Raw genomic sequence first — 17,990 nt, forward strand, 5'->3', positions numbered from 1 at the left:
GTTTTGATACATCTGTGGATGTTTTGGTTAAATTTAGCCTTAAGTCTAATCTAAAAACAAGCTGGGCGCCGCTTCCCGCATTGCTCTTTCTTTCAGTGACAGAGCTAAAAAGAGAAAAGTGCAGAGTCGACTGAAAATCAGAAGTTCACTCAGGGCTTTCTCGCCTGATAATTTAAGTAGTTCACTTTTGGAGTGCAGCCTCATTTAGCGTGAACTATGTCACCTTACATCTACAGCCCCAAACTGTGTCAGAGCAGGATTACAAAATAACTCACAAGCTCAGTTTTTAACAACAGAATGCAAACCCTGTGTTTCTATCTCCAGGGCATTTTTCAAACAGCTTCATTTTCGGAGTAAAAAACATTGGCTTAGTGAGGACTAAAGGCCACACAGAGAAAAACAGCTATTAAATGTTTAACTGGATTAGGGTGGTAATTATCGGAGAAAATAAGCGCTGCACTCTTTGATGGTCTCACCTGTGGTCATCTCTGTACCACTCGAAGGCAGCTGGTGGGACCGCCATGGCTTCACAGCGCAAGATTGCAGTTTTACCCAAATGTGCTGGCATGTTCTTCATATCTGTGATCATGGGCGGGTCTGAGAAAAAAACAGGGAGGAAAAGCAAATGCAGCAATTAGCTTACATCTTCTTTCAGGGAAAGGTTGAGGCAGGTCGACATGGAGTTGCAAACAAGGTGGGAAAAAAAAGCCTTGGAGAGAACATAATTAAGATGAATTTATTCATATATAATAATGCCTCCGCTGTAATTTACATACATTATTAATACACCTTGGTGCTATGGCATGGGAGGCTGAATTATCACCGCTGGGCAGTTGGGTGGTGCAAAGATACTTACAGTTTACCGTGACCTTAACCTTGCGTTGATCGGGTGGAGCTACTCCATTGTTTGTGATGCATTCATAGTCCTCTGCCTGCTGCCTCTTGATCTCTGTGATGTCCAGGAACTCCCCCTCACTCACCAGCCCATCTATTGGCATAAAACAGAGGTCAAAGGTCACTATAAATTTTATGCAAGGTGACTCATGCTGCTGATTTAGGGCCTGCTATCAGGATACACCTGACACCCAGCTCTGAGCTAGGATGATTTAGCAGCATGATGGAGGAACGGAGGCCGTGTGAATGAAGATGACAAAGACACTTTCAATTTATCCTTTGGTTTTTGAACTGCTAAGTCGTTAGCTTGCCTCCTCCTATTTTCTGGAACCACAATTGCATGATGGGTATTCAGTATTATATGCCTCTCGCCTGACAGGTCACTGTTGTAAATGCCAGTCACGCTAACCATGCTCCATGACGGCCTCTGCACTATTGTTCAATGTTGTCTAAATGACACCATAACCTTTAAAATTAACCTCAGTCTGACTTTAGAAAAACTAGTAAAGTCATGATGTAATCACAAAAAATCACAGGTTATAAATACTCCTTACGAGAAGTAGGGAAATTTCGTCATGGGGTTTATGCTTAAAATCTTAACTTCCTTTTTGCAACATGAGAAGTGTTGGAAATGAGAGAGAAAAAATTGAGTTCTTAAACAAGGCATTATACAGCCACCAGCTTTCATCTGACAATGTATTAATTGACACTGAATTTATTATGTTCTAAATTATTTTTAAATTTACATTTTCTATCAAGTGCTTAACAACAAAAAAAGAACAAACCACAGTTTATCTAGTAATTTTTCACACAAAAAAGTTGAAACTGTGCATAGGCTTCTTGTGTAAAGTCAAAGCTCTGTAAGTTCTGCAGAAACTCAGCAACTCTTCCAACTGATGTGTTTTAATGAATGTATTTTTTCGTAATATGAAAATGTGTGGATTCAAAAAGTACATCAGATGATAAAAAATAGATTAAAATGTGCAGAAAATGCAAAAAAAAAAGTGTGTAAAGATTGCTGTTTGTAGGTCAAATTAGATTTAAAAAGCTCATGAAAACAATCCTGATTAATACCATATTCTGATATTGTCGATTTCTGATAAAAACATCTTGACATATTTTCCCCATTTTGCCACCTACTGGTGAATATTTTCCTAGAGAAGAAGCAGAGTTTGTTGATGTTTATGCATTATGTAACACTGCAGAAAACTGACCACTAATCACCTGGTGACAACAAGTAAGGGACAGGAGAGGTTTCATTTTCAGAAGTCTGTAACAATGGCACAAGTATATTCGTCGACACCTGCAGCCTCTGTACTCTAGGGATGCAGTCACACTGGCAAACTGTACTGTGCTCAAGCCCACCTCAGCTCTAAAGCCCGGTTTGTTAAGGCAGTGTGACCATAAGTGTGCTGTGCTTAAGCATGATTCACTTCTCTGCTTTAGCATGCTTCGTGGAGGTGGGCTTCAGCACAGTTCACTTCATACATGAGCACAAACACGCAGGCAGTGCGTATGATCTATGACGTAAGATTGCCGCGACTGTTGGTCTCAACAATGATTTTAAACAGTAGCGAGGGTGTTAGAGGGCTGTGTTAGACCTAGAGTGCGGCACACTTGCAGTCACACTGGCCAAAGGAACTGGAGTTTAGGGTTAAAGCGAACAGTACAATGGTTTGGTTGAGTGAGACTGCATCCTAAGTCTGTTATTTTCGAATGTGATTTTTGGATCCGTGATCCCCCTCAAAAAAAGGTCATTCAAAGACACCTTGCACATTGAATCTGATGCATCTATTTTTCTATTAATCCCAAAAATTTGCAGTATAAGAGAAACTGAGAGGAATCATCATGCAGTGACAATGATTTTTTATTTTTCTATTTAAGAAAACAAAAAGAAAACACTTTGGGTTCTTCCACTCCTAAAAAACAAGACAAGAGCAAGGAAAGTTTCACTTGCTAGTAGAGGAGCTGGGTGCAACTGGGAGTATGTTTGACGAAGGCACACAACCAAGCACACAGACACACACACATACCCAAGTTGTCATTCCCCATCTAAACATTGCTCAAATTACAGAAAATATGTTGGAAAATGTGACATTACAAGTAGCCTACAGTGTCTCTAAATAGTCAAACAACCCTGGAAAGTAGCGAATGTGAAAAAAACGCAAGAAAAAAAAAATTGAACCTGTTCCCATAGAATAATGAATGAAAAAGTTTCTGGGTGAGTGTGCTAACATGACTGACATAGCATGGGATTGAATTTTCTTTTTCCCTATGTGCCAATTTCGGACAAAAATATGTGCGCAAAGGCCTTGAGTGACTAAATTTTCCCAGAAATCGTAGTTCAAATAGTTTACCAGGAAAACGTTTATGTTACTTTCAGAGTCAATAAAAATGTCAACAAGAGCTACTGGCCCTCTAGTGGCCCTCTTTGTAAAAAGTTCAGACACCTCTAATTCAAAACATGAAAAGCTGGGATGCTGGTTAATCAGACTCCCCCATGTGTGGAGGCTCTATTTCTCAAAGTGAACCACACCAATAAAGCATTAAGTCCAAAAGTAATCCAATTCAAGATGAACAAATATACAAGATTTGATTTTGTCCACAGGGGGGCGCCGACATTGAAACAAATGTAGAGTTCCTTGCAGAAGCTTTAAAAAACAAAATACTTCATTTTTGTGTTCTTTAGAATTATTATATCTGTTTTTATTGTTACATCAGAAAATGTCAACAAGATAAATATTTGCACTAAAATATGATGACACTTCACGTCTGACAGTTCTTCATGAAATAGCTGTAATCCAGTAAAATGGATTACACTTCACCCGCATGTTCCTTAAGACCTTCAGCGTGGGCCTCGGGCTGGCTTGCTCAGTGAATAACAGGTCAGTTGGGAAATATTTTCATGAATACAAAGTCAGTAAACATGATTTGACAGCATAGACACCATTACTTCACTACTGTCAAGGGGAATTGTAAGCTCTGCTTCGAAGCAGTGGCCACAGCAGGAGGTGACGGCTATTTCACTACATTACGCAGTGAGAAGAAATATTTGGCTGGGTTTTGATGTCGACAAACTCCCAGGTTCCCTGAAAACCAAATTAGCCAGTCTCACACTTTCACTTTTTTTTTTTTCCTGGGGCGACAAACAGCCACAGAATGTCTTCAGAGGGGAGAGTTGACAGGACAGCCCACGAGTTGCTGCTGTATGCTGCTTCTTGTGAGGGACTGGATGTCGAGGGGTGTTAGAGAGAGAAAAAGAGCAGCAAGAGAAGAAGTGGCCCTTTTTCCTCATCCTGCCTCTCTGCGAGCCTCAGCCGCCAGCTGTCTCACAGCCTCAGAAACCATTAGGCCTTTTTTTCTTCCCTCCTTTTTTTTTTTTTACCCCATTAAAGGAGTCAGACTGTGGAACACGACATAATATATAATCTCACCACTAACAAGGGAATCCAGCTCTTAAATTGCTGCTCACTTTTCCCTTTCAAAGCCCCCCTAAACATACACACAGCCGCTGTCAATCAGTGAACCTTCACTTCCCCCACAAAAACACACAAACGGCTTCCGAGCACAACACCGATGCAAACACACACTCAAAGAAAAAAAGACACTAAACGCCATGATTATTCCTGTCAGAGATTAGAGCAGCGCTTCTAATTGAAGATTATACTGGAGGATTATTAGTGCGGCTACTGAGCTGGAGACGATTATTTGCAGCTGCTGCAGTAGAAGCCGAGCGGCGAGCGACAACCGCGCTGATGGCTGCTTGTGCCACCGGAGCGAGTGCAGGCAGGCAGGCAGGCAAGCAGGCGCTGCGTGTTGGTGATGTGGTGGGTGCAGCGTTATTCACTCTTTCCATTAGTCTAATAAATGCAGCTCTCTTGTGACGTCTCTGTCAAGCAGGCAGAAAACCTTACTCCGCCACAGGGGAAAACTGTGGCGGCAAAACTGGAGAAAAGATAGTCGGACAAGACGCTGTGGAGATATTATACACAAGGCTGTTACAGATGACTTCCAAGAAATAAAAAGGACAAAGGAAATAAAAAATTGAGACGCCATGGAGAAAGAGTGTGGTAATTTGCAAGAGAAACTCAGGGAGGATAGAGATATAAAGAGAGAAACAGCAACCAAAGGAAGGGAACTGGAAACATGTCAAGTGAGGGTTTTGACATGACTGGTTCATTCATGGACTTTTTCATCCCCACCACCTGTGTGTGATGTAATATGACATTCCTTTCACTCCGCCTGTCTCCATCCCCTGAGATTTCTGGCCCAGCATCGCACATGTCTCTTCACTTTGGTGGGAGATGATATCTGACTGGAGCTGGCCCCTGGCACTCCTACAGTGGCCTGTAAAATACAGCTCCATCAACCACTTACGGCTTTTGAAGGAGCCTGACTCCTGACCACCAGAGATAGTTGGATTGCACCTGAGAAGAGAGGGAGGTGTGTGAATGAAAGAAGAGGGGGGAGAAAAAGGGATCAGGGGTTCTGGCCTGCCCTACAGTGAAACCGCTGCTCTATTTCCCCGGCAGCGCTTTGAGCCTGGGTAGATCATCAGGACACTTGATTTCTCGACTCCTCTTATCCATGTTCATCACTAAAACCAGCGACGAGGCAAAGAGGTCAGGTGTTGGGTTAAAACAGAGATGAGCGGAAGGGCTGATGGACTGTAAAGGCTGTCGTTCAGAGGAGTGGAAAGCTGAAATGTGTGTGGGTTTGGCTAAATGATGCTGCGGCAGGATTCAGTCAAGGAAGACCTACTTAACCTCCTCACACACACCTTGAATTACTGCACTGACAAGTAACAATTACTGATAATGATCATTTCCTCTGTTTCTTTACTGGCATAAAAAATGGATTTTTGAGCTGATATAATTATAACAATTCTCCTTTTTCATCACCATAAACAATAACAATGTGATTTCTAGCACAAACAGTGCTGCTGCTGTTGAGACTAACCACCTTTTCTGAATCCACGACTCAAACTAGTCCCAAACTTCAACAGTATTCCCTCCTCAGCTTGACTCATCTGTGCCCCGGCTGTTACAGAAAAGTTTGTGGCATTTCCTGAAATTGAATTGTGTTTTTGGGACTACTTTTCCAAAGATGTATGACTTCGGTGTGAATAAATGGGCTTTGGGACAAATGTTGAAGTGCAGGGAAGAGACAGACCATCGCTCTGTTGGATTTGTTCTTTTAAAAAGATCACACCATAGCTGGCCTTTGCCTTTATCATAAGCACATAACATTTCTTCTAAAAATCAAATAAAATTGATTTAATTCAATATGATTAAATTGTTGTTGTTTTTTAAATTTATTTGGGAAGACTCAGATTGACTATCACCTGACAAACACTTCCTTCCTATTTGGCTGTTAACCCTTTGCTGGCTGACATATACGCACAAGCGCACCTTAAACGACTTATTCCTAAATGGTTTGCGCAGTTGTGGAAGCTAAGACGTTCCTCTTTCAGCCAGTATGTGGTTATTACGGTAATTTCTCACATAGAGCAGATGAATAAAAGGAAAGCAAAGGAAACGGAGCCAATTTTGTCCAAAAATGCCAAAAAATAAGATCATCCCAGGTTGTAAATCCTCCACTGAGGTTTCTGCAAGATGACTGAGACTGAAGGAGCAACTTCATGTGAAAAAAGGAAGCGTTAGATGAGTTGAATGTCAGGAAGAATGAAACACTCTATCTATTTTTTTCCTTGGTATAAGTAATTGTACGGTGGCCAGTAGGTGTCAGAAGATTAGCAAAAGCTACAACACAAATGCAAGAGCAAAAACATGAATGCAAAAGCCACAACACAACAGAAGTACAGCCACAATGGAAGTTAAAAAAGGTTATTATCCAAACGGACACAGAAAAGTTGTAAAAGTAAGTCAATAAATTAACTTCATCTATGATAAATACAAGGGGTCCTCAACTGAGGTGGTTCTCTACTTACGTTGTTTTGACTTCACGATGCCAGTAAATATATGTACGTCAGAAAATAGAAAAAGTTTCGAGGTAAGGCCACTGTGTTCATAAGCTCTTACTAGTTTTTGATGCTGAGTGCATATGAATACAGCTTTGCAGTGCTACGCAGTCATAAGCATCGTCCACTTTGTCTCAAGTCACGTCATGATGTAGATTGTCTCTGTTTGTGTGTTTGTTCTCTGTAATTTTCTTAATATCCTCACTTTTTTTGCATCATGGGATTTAATTCTCTGCAGGGTTCAAAGGGTCAGGCGCTCCCCTGAAAGCGTTACCCGGCACATTCAAGGAGGCGGGGCTCTGAAAATTTTCAGATTTGTAATGTTCCTGTTTCCGAACTGAGATGGAATTGATTTTTAATGAGCCTCACTTGATATCGGAGCTTGTTTCAGCACAACAGATAACACTGTTTGTTGTGTGTGACGCTACAGTACGCTGCTGCACTTGAGCGGAGGCTACGTTTGCGCTGGTGAATTAACTTACTACATAGCTTTGTGGGGGATTTGACCAGCTGTTTAAATCTTGCCTGTTGCTTATTTTCGGTTAAAGTTAAGTGAGCAGCAATTTAGAGACTTAGGAGCCAGGAAAGCTGCTGCTGCTACATTGATCTCAACAGTTGACACGATACGGTTCAATAAGTTGTAGAGGGATGTCCTGTGGTATTTTTATTGCTTTAAATCTGACAATATTTAAGCTAAAACAGCTTTTCTATCTGCAGAGGACACTTTACAGAGATCTTCTCTCCATGCTGCACGTTGTTAAAGGATTTGATTCATCACATTGTGATTTGTAGTTGTTAAGAATTTTAGCAACTCATAAATTCAACAGAAAAACTCCCTGACACTTTTTGGATTGCTGCTATGGTGCCTTTATATGACATTTTTTATACAGTATTGGGCAGTTGCTGTAGTTAAAGAGGTATTTTTTTCTGTAAACCTGCTATTGGCCACATAAGGGTTATAAATTATGTGTATCCATTAGGGATGGCCAGATACTGATACCAGAGGCAAGAAAATCTTTCGTCGAGTAAGTCTTCCTCGCCACTAGTTGCTGCTAATTGCTGTGGTTTAACACCACTGCAAATGTCTGCCAGGTCCTTTTCAGACAATAGGAATGAACCAGGAAGAGTTAACAGTTAAACTTTTTTAGTTTGCACTTTAGTTTACTTTAAAGAATACTTAAACTCTGACAGTTGTTAGTTTTATTGTGCACTTTTAATATATATATATATATATATATATATATATATATATATATATATATATATATATATATATATATATATATATATATATATATATAGTTTTAATATTGATCAAAAAAGTTCTAAACTAAAAAAAAGTTGTTTTTTTTGGGACTTAATGGCAGAGTGACTTTACTGTCTTTGATCAAAATGATCCGTCACTGTTAATTGAAATTTTGTGTATCAAAAGTGCTAGTAGTATCGGTACTTGGTATCGGTGAGTACTCAAGAAGGAGTACTCTTACTGGTATTGGTCTGCATAAAAAGTGGTATCGAACATCCCTAGCATACATGTGAGTTAAAAAGTTGTGGTGCACATGGTAAGAAATAGGGCACCTCCAAAGGCCACTGTGTAATTTGAACCCTGATTGTCTGTACTGTTTTCCCATGAATATAAAGTATAAAACATGTATTTGGATAGTTATTTGGAGATTCAGGGGGTATTTAGAGTAAAAATTGGACTTGTGCAGAATTTCAGGTTACGATGCGTCGTAGAAACAGAACTCCTTTATAACTCGAGGAACGCCTGTATAGCTTTGCAGGGGTGTCACCTTGTGATATCCTTCATAGCACTTATATTTCTTTATTCACGCTAGCATTAGAGACATATTTATCATAGCTCAAGCTATAAAAGAAAAAAATCATCAACTTATTTTCACAACTTTTCTGTTTCTGTTAGGTAAACTGTCCTCTTAACTTCTGATGTGGCTGCACATCTGTTGTGTTGTGGCTTTTGCATTTGTGATGTTGCTTTTGCAAATCGGCTGACACCTATAAGCCACTGTATACTTGTATGTGTAGACAGACGCTTGTATTGTGTGGTGATTTTTTCAGAATGTTGTATCAAGTCTTATTTGTACAACCTGTGCATACTTGAATGCTTTTAATATGTGGTTACTTTTGTATGTGTAAGTGTGTGCACCACGCACCGCTTGCATGAATCAATAACTGTTGAATTCAAACTCCATCTGTGACCCATGTAACACATAGCGGTAATTTCACAGCTTCAAAATCATTGAACCGATCTTTGAAAATGCTCAATCTCACATACCCTGACCCCCTCTGCCCCAGATTCCCTTCATTCATTCCAAGCCTGCGTTGGCTGTATGTGTTTTAATGGATGGCGTGTCGAATGATAAGGCCTGGATGCGGTGGTGTATTTAACTGAATGAGACAGAAAGCCTGTATGTCTCTGAGCGGGTCACTTGATGGATGCCAGTGAAAGTGAATGGCTGCGACAGATTGTATCTTCTATCTGCTTTGGTGAAGATGAAGGAGGCGGCGCCTGCAGACAGCAGCGCGGGGCAGCATCCCTATCTGTTCGTGAGGAAAGAGTCTGGAAACTGTGTGGTGGAAAAGATGCAAAAGGGGTCTGGGTATTTTAGCAGGACTGTGTTACACAGTCTCAGATCCTCCACGTACACTCCACCCCTCCTCGTTCCTCCACGCAGTCTGAGTTATGGGGACAGATGGTTGGCAGCTTCTTGCTGTTTCTTTGGGCTCATCCATCCCTCCTTCTTTTTCCACCGCCCCTGGTCTCTTGCAACTGATGGCTTGGCTGCAGAGACTCCTGCAGAATAGCAATGCAGCCCCTATCTCACTCCCTCTCCAAGCTGAGGGGTTACAGGGTGGAGGGGAGGTGGTGGGAGATAGCGGGGGCGGTTGGAGGGAGGATTACTGCTGACGGAGGAGAAATGCTGTAGGCTCGCAAGTAAGGACAACTCCACAGTCATGATGTGAGGTGTGTGTGCTTGCTGCAGGTGTGCTTTCATGCATGCTCCTCTTGTCTCTTCTCCTGCCTGTCTCTGCCTGAGGTGCAGCACTGTGTAGGTTCAGGGGCTGTAGCTGTACAGAGAAGGACAATGCATGCACAGGGACAAACAAAGGGGAGACGAGGAGGAACAAGCCCAAAGCCGTCTGATACTACAGCAGTACACTATATGCTGTGCATTTATTGGCCTAACAGCACGATTACATCATGTTGACTCGTTCACAGTGACCTATTTATTATTGCTGTCTTGGTGCTGCATTTGATCTGTGTTGTTGCTGCTGTAGTAAAGCTGCAACTCAGCCAATAACAGTGTGTGTGTGTGTGTGCGTGCGTGTGTGTCTGGTGTGTGTGTGTGTGTGTGTGTGTGATAAAAATGCTTTAATCAGGATTTTGGTGACATTGATGCAATGCCAGCTTTATGGAAAGTCCACCATCTGACTTTGAAAACACCGAAAGAGCTCAATTTTCATTTTTTAGTCTGTTCTATCTCCCCATGAAAGACGGTTGTATTATAGACTTCAATCGAGCAGATTTGGTGTTACTTTGGCTTATTCATTCTTGCCAAAATGAAAGCTATTCACTCAAAAACTAACACCACAATACAGACCCTTTATGAAACAACTCTGTGTATTCTAAAAATGTACAGAAATCGAGCTACAAAGTACAAAGGCAGGTAGGGATGGGTACCGAATTAGGTACTTCTATAGGTACCAACCGAATTCTGTCTGTGGTGCCGAGTATCGATTGATGTAAAATCAAAAGGTACCATGTTTAGGTACCCAAATACATCCTTGTGACAGTAAGGGAGTGGAAGAGTAGGTGATTTTCCATGTGGGACGTGAACAGCATTGCAAGTTTATATATTGAAGAATAATTATTATCAAACAAATTAATATTCATTAACACATTAACACACAAAAGTACTGAAAACTGGTACCATTGAGAACGGATATCGATTGCCAGGTTCCAGCATCGCTACCGAATCATTTCAAATGTGAAAGGTACCCATTCCTAAAGGTGGGTACACACTACAGGATAATCAGGCTGATTTTTTGTTCCTATCTCCCTACGATCAAAGCCAGCAAAGGCCTGATTGTCTGATGTCTGCAAATGATATCCTGTGTGATTTTCCTGTGGTGTGGGGTGTGGTAAGGGTGATTTTGTCCTGTCAGAGCTGCTCGGACAGCCTTCAATTGAGAGATTGTTCATAATGAACATGTTTAATATTTGCGACTGAAAATCCTGTAGGATGTGGGGCGCTTGTAGAAGAGCTGAGCAAGTACTGCGTGTCATGTCACGTGTACCAGAGCAAAGCCAATCAAGTCGTGAGCTGACTAAGCTGACTGACCAAAGAAGAAGTAAGAAATCTATCTGTAGTAGTTGTGACAAATGTACTCACCTCTAACTCGCATAAATTATTCACATAGTCCATATCTCTGTCGTCCCAATGACTTTTTCCATGTTTTTTTCCAGAAGAAAACAAAAAATCCTGCACACCGGCCAACTTCCAGAAAGAAAAAAACTTTATGCAACATTTCATTGCATTGTTTTCTTCTGGTAAGATTTGCCTTTTTTTTGTCTTCATCTAACACACCTGCCCGAGGAGTACAAGTGTGAAGATCTGTGTCCTTTTCAATGTTTTTTTCTCCTCTAAATTTTAGAGGCCGAAAACAACCATCATTGCTTTAACCCATTCGTCCGTCATGTTTGTTTACACCGAAGTCAAGTTTTATTATGCAAGAATACTCTGCTGAAGAATCGATTAGTGTTTGGTGTCCTCGAGTCCACACCATACAAAAAAAAGCTGTTTCCAAAGCAGAAATTAACCTATTTACAGCCTGGTTCAAAAATTGTCTCCTCTCTGAATCACTAATTCCAGTACCAGCACACACTGTACAGCTAACTTGGCAGTTTAAAGGATATCAGGATCGCAAGCTCACCAGACCAGAGAACACAGTTCAGCCCACGTGACTAACAGGTGCCCCATAGCTGTAGTCAAAGCCCTTGCCACTTCCAATATGGCAGCGATAGCCGATCTGCTTCAAAATCAGTTTCACAAACAGACAGGTGACGTGGGGGAGACTGGGTCCATTACTATGTCCATACAGTCTATGGTTTGGTTTTTGCCTGATTCTCAACCACAAAACACAGGTTAAGAAAAAAAAAAAAAAGAGGACACAACAAAAAAGCTAATGTCAGCTCTACCACATACAACTTACATCCTGTCACAAAGCAGCATGATATTGCAAAAGTATATATGCCTTTGGGGTGGAAAGTTTGACGGAGGAAAATAAATTCACCACTTTCCTGCATGAAGTCTGCTCTGGTCCACAAGCTCCCTTACATTTTTTAGTCTTATGAATAAAAACTAAAGAACAACAAGTTAACAAACTTTGGCTATCTCTAATTAGCTACCCACCAATTCTCATGGAGCAGAGCTGGTCCTTCTGGGGCAAAAGCTGTCACATTAAAAACAAGGATGGTAAATACCATAATGCCAAAACAAAAGCAGCTTACATCACATTGGCTATATCTGTTTCTTACATTGACTGGGTCTCCCCTGTCACTTAGAACTGAACAATTTGTGCATCTATGACATTTAGAGCCATATTCGTGAATAGCTGTGAGCATGGAAGCCCCAGGTACAAAACAAACCAAGACAACAGGAACAACAAACAGCATAAGAGAAGCTACATAGGTCAAAAGAGACAAGTATTCTTTTCTGCTTGAATGCCAACAATTACAGCGGTGAAATACACTTAGGAATATTGAGTCATAGCAGAGTTCATCTGAGTTTTTGTGGGCAAAACAGATGAAAAAGCACTTTCATCACAGTTGTAATAAAAGCTTTAAACAAACATTCTCTGGAGGACACATAATGGTTATTTGTCTGACTCTGGACTTTATTGGTGACAGAGACAGGAGCTGATTGAGTATAAAAGGTGTGCTGATCAAACCAAATGGTTTAGACTGCATCCATCAAGCGATGCTTTCTGACCACCCTGATCTAGTTCCGATTCCACCCACCGTGGCGGCTAAAAATAGATGATTTAATGCCAAAAGCTGCTGTTAGCATCAGTTGGCATCGTGATGCAGGTTGACAGGGTGGATGAAGACAGATGCTGATGATTACAGGTGGCGCGCTGGGGATAATTATGTATAATGTGTGGTTATTTGGGACACAACACGGGAATGTAGGGAAAATACACGGGACTGTGAATTCAGAATGGGGACAAGCTAAACAGCTGGGTTTAAAAATGATGACACAGGAATGGGGGATAAAGATGAAGACATGAGCTGAATGCTGATAAGGATGGAGGGACAAAAATAAGACCTAACAGGGTGGGGGATGAATGTGGAGACAGAGGAGATAAAGGTGGAGCTGCGAACAAGAGATGTGGATCTGGAGACAAGGAAACAAGACAGGGTGGCTTACATTTCTGGTCCTTCCAGGTGACGGTTGGCTCAGGCCGCCCCACTGCCAGACAGTAGAGGTTTACATTCTCTCCTTCATTCACCGACACGTTTTTTGAGATGTTGACGATTCTTGCCGGCACTGAAAAGCAAGAGCACAGTCTTAAAATATGACCTCAAAATCCCCTTTTTATATCATAAATTATTGATGAGGTATGGCCTTACAGCCTGTTAAGGTGCTTAAAGTATGATGCAAATCCCTGCTCTTAAGACAGACAGGCAATCAGCTGATTAATGATCTGTGCCCGAGTGCTTACTGAGCTGTGCAGCAATATGCTTGACCGTCTACTTAAAATGCACTGAATTCTAAAAGGCTGCAAATGGGCTTTTAAATCTCCTTCTCCTGACATCTAATCTAATTTAATCTTACATAGAAAAAAAACAGAAGGATGTGTATGAGCTAGAGTTTTTTTTAACCTCTACTTTTAGAAGTGATCGACTAACCCTGAATAACATTTTGACAAAAGTTTCCCAGTCTTGAGTGCTATGCATGTATTTAGCTTGATAACAGGATGACCCTTGAATTTAAATGGCCCATTATCATTGTTTTTAATGAGCTTGGCCCTGAGATTGCTTTTTTTTGCAAGCCACACACCAAGGATCCTATTTTTCTCTATCTTGCTGGAGTTGAATACTTGCAGCGATAAGGCACAGATTGGAGTGGCGCTGAAGCTGCTCCTGCTTGATTTACTGACTTGAGGGTGTAATTATTTTGTGTGATATCAAGCTAGGGCTGAAATTGCAGGCAGCTTGGAATTAGGTATATATGTCCAATCTGTGCCAAGCTTTGGACCCTGCAGACAAGAGTGTTTGTTTGGCTGCAATGCGCTGTGAAAACTCTGTTAGTAAGCTGCTGACATTGTCTCTGCCACCTGTGAGATGTGAGCCAGGCCCAGTGTTCCCCGTTCCAGCAGATTGTACCCAATATATCCCGTTAAAAGTTTTCAGTTTCATTCTGCTCGTGATGCATGGCTGCAATCTGCACAACACACACTCCAGAGTATGCAGAAAAATTTGACAAATGCAAAGAGAAAAGGTCTCAGATCTATCTTCTGGGCAGTGCTGTGCCAATACATGTTGTCACTCAGGATCAGTCAGGCTCTCACTCACTTAGAGCTGACTTGATGACTGAGACCCAGCCGTGGTCCTGCACTGTCAGTTATTTAGTCGGGCAGTTGGACAGCCTCCTTGTGTACCTCATCTCCTCCACAGAAAACCCTCATCCATCTGGTGTGCCTCACTTTGAGTTTGTTGAGATGAGTTACCAAAACTCACCATGTGGAAATAATAAATAGGACGGGAATAAAACAGACTTTCTGGTTCTTTTGTCACCAGCAGTATGCTCAGATATACGAAATATAACTTGATATTTCGACTTGGCCTTGGGATGTAGCTTTGATGCATAAAATGGAACCAGAATGGCAACACTCAATGTGTATATTGATATTTATTATGATTATTGATGTTAATTATGTATCCATTTTGATGTACGAACATACTGAATCTAAATTTTTTAGAAAAAAAAAACAGAGTAGGAAAAAGTCTTATTTTTTCAATGTGCAGCAATTCATTTTTATAACTTAGAATGCAAATATAAATAGTAAATTTAAAATGTACAAATTTGGCAAATAATACCATTAACTATTTGCATTAAAACAGGAAATTGCCTGCCATTTTTGTACACAAAACCATCAAGTGCCAACAAGATTTACAGAAAAATTGTCATGAATTGCCTGATTGCTCTGACACACAAAACACAAAAACCACACCAAGCACTTCATGCTCTACTACACAGCAACAATGTAATTCAAACACGTTACAAGTCACAAGTAGATTAAAACTCACTTGTCGTAACTCCCAGAACTTCCCCTCTCCCCCAGTAACTGTGTGATTTTTCTGATTGGCTGAGGTGACGCACTTTCGTCCAATAGGAGAGGAGTGTCCTGTTTCTCTGTTGTTATTTTAAATTCTTGCCGGCACTCTCGGCACTCTGCTTAGAAGCACCCACTATTACTGGCTGCTTTCCAAACCACTACTACATACTACATATGAATGTAGTATGTAGTAGGCACTAAATACTACCAACTGCTTTTTCTTGTAGTATGTTGGGTCCTTTTTGTAGTATACTACTCTGGTTCAGTTTCAGAAGAGGAACTACGGATGATGTTTTTTTTTGCCTTTAATATAAATATACAAAACAATCTATGGGCCGATCTCAGCCATTTAGTTATTTTTTTAATCATATCACGCAGAATCATCATACTTGATTTCTAATCTTACACCAAATGTTACATTGTTTGCTGAAAAGAAATCTGAAAGGGATTTTTATTTTTCACAGCTGATGAAAAAACATTTCTAAACAGTCCATGTATGGTTGAAAAAGTGAATTAGTGGTTTATATGGGCTAATGAATTAGTAGACGTAAACACCTCTTTTATGACTGGAAGTAACCAGATTTACAGGTGTTTCTTCACATCACTTCACTTCTGTCTCACGGACTGTCTATCGTTAGTGTTGTGTTGTACTTATAATGCTGATTCATTCCAGTAGATGGCAGTAATTCACCAAAACCTGTCACCTGCATAGACAAACAGCATGAGCACCGTGCATTATGGGAAACAGTATGCCAGATAGACTGGTATGTTACATACTGAGAAATTTTCTTGGATCATTAGGATATCTGGGATTTTTAGTATACTGCAGATTTTGCAAGTTTTTGCATACTGACTAGTACATACTGAAATTCAGCCAAAATATTAGGCACTGCTAGTGTAGTAGGCGGTTTGGAAAACAGCCACTGTGTGTGAGAAACAAGGAGACAGCGGAAGGGAGAGGAGCAAACTCACGGACAATGTGAAGAAATGTACTGCTAAATGATACGCAAAATCAACTTTATCATACAAACGATAGAGCTATTTTTTTATCGCATAGAAGAAATATATCAATATAATTAAAATATCGATATATCGCCCAGCCCTACTGGACCTGCATGAACTGACGCACCAACCCAGCTTTCAAGACAATCAAATAAATACTTTCTGATTGGATCTTGAATGCCAAAACATCATGTAACATTAGTTCTGTAATCTACCTCACATTTAAGCATGAATCATCAAAAAGGCACCAATGACTGTTTCCATAGAAGATGGAATTAATTGCCTCCTCTGACGTCAAACCTCAATCACACCTATTACACAGCGCTGCACTTTGGTGAATGATGAAAATGCATAAATAAGCCTTTTAGTGGATGTGTTTATCCGGCTGCTTACAGTTCCATTGGTGCGCACACACATTTTATTTTTGCAGCTGCAGTGGAAATTAAATCTGCAGAGTCTGGATGAATCAGGGAAAAGAGCCAGCCCCTACACTTGATACAGTAAACACCTTCAAGTTACTTTGAGGAGACTCGGATTTAGTTTCAGCTGCTGACCTTGGACGATGAGGTAGACGTGGGAGATGCGGGGCTTGTTGTTGGCCTGGAAGGTGCAGGTGTAAGGCCCCTCGTCTGTTACTTGGACCTTGTCGATGTGGATGGAGAAGTCAGTATCGTTGCTGTTGGCGAGCGTCACACGCTTATCCAGCGACCACTTATCTGTCCCCGTGAAGAGGATGTTTGAGCGGTTCAGCCAGGCCTTGTGGGTGACCTCCTCGTCGATCCGACATCTGGAGATAGAAGGAAAGGAGTGCTTAGATGCTGTGTTAACGTCATTGAAACACATTTAGTAAATGTTAATGTTATACAAAGTCAACATGTACAACGAGAAAAAAAACAAAATCTGTTTGATTCTGTTCCAACCTCAGATGCAAGGCCGAAGAGAAGACACGACTCCTTAGTAATGATTAAAAACATTGAAAAGTGTGTGTGGGCTGATCTTAAGAGAGCTTAAGTGTTGACTCTTACAATTCCCAAGAGGTGTGTTATTATCACAAGAGCCTGACTGATTAACTATTGGCTGATACTATTTGGGAAATCAGATTTCAAGTAATCCAGATTTTCAGGGCTCATATCTGGAGGGCAGTGGTGGGGGGGTACTCTCCTGTCAGAGGGGATATTTATAGTACAATCAACTATTTTGATTATTTTTATCCGGCTGCAAGTATCTTCTCTGTATGTCAGTGTGAAATATTTTCTTTTGTTGGAACTTTAAATGGTGACTCACACAAAGATCTTTTCGAGTCCTTTACAAATTAATTTCTGCAGATTTTAATGTTAGCACATCGTTAAGTAACCTTCTGGAGTTAAAAACTATAAAAGAATCCAGCGTCTTTTATTCTTTTATATTAAAAGTTAAAGTAGAAATAATTAGTGAGGATAACTCTTAGATTTGGGATAAGCCCTCAATGTTTACAACACCTGGTCTGTTCCCCAGTCAAAAAACCTGGCTCCACCATTTGGACTCAAACTTGAGGATCTAGATGAGGACTCAGATTTATCTATTGACAAAGACTGATAACTGTTTTTCTTTTGGACCAACTCTTATAACTCATTTTGTTTGAAGCTAGTTAGCATATTTGTTTACCTGTATGTGCCATGAATGTGCCAGCAGCCTCCCCTGTCAGGCTGTTTGATGTAGTGTAATGAATTTTGTTTTTACTAATATTTAGGAAAATGCAAGCCAGGCGTGTTCT

The 17,990-nt window shown here is 40.7% G+C and overlaps 1 protein-coding gene across 2 annotated transcripts in view; it reads right to left on the reverse strand.

Moving 5' to 3' along the window:
* iglon5 (IgLON family member 5) overlaps nt 1-17,990 on the reverse strand; it is a 209,899-nt gene that overhangs the window by 17,075 nt on the left and 174,834 nt on the right. For both annotated transcript variants that reach the window (XM_074683011.1, XM_074683010.1), the window contains 4 exons: nt 16,792-17,024; nt 13,324-13,443; nt 857-988; nt 477-597 (listed from right to left, as the gene is read on the reverse strand). In XM_074683011.1, the coding sequence (XP_074539112.1) occupies nt 477-597; nt 857-988; nt 13,324-13,443; nt 16,792-17,024 (606 nt within the window). The remainder of the gene's footprint in view (nt 1-476; nt 598-856; nt 989-13,323; nt 13,444-16,791; nt 17,025-17,990) is intronic.

The sequence above is a fragment of the Halichoeres trimaculatus genome, unplaced genomic scaffold, assembly GCF_033239565.1.
Source record: "Halichoeres trimaculatus isolate MK-OKI-2021-1 unplaced genomic scaffold, fHalTri1.1 fHalTri1_scaffold_12, whole genome shotgun sequence".
Classification (NCBI taxonomy): Eukaryota; Metazoa; Chordata; class Actinopteri; order Labriformes; family Labridae; genus Halichoeres; species Halichoeres trimaculatus.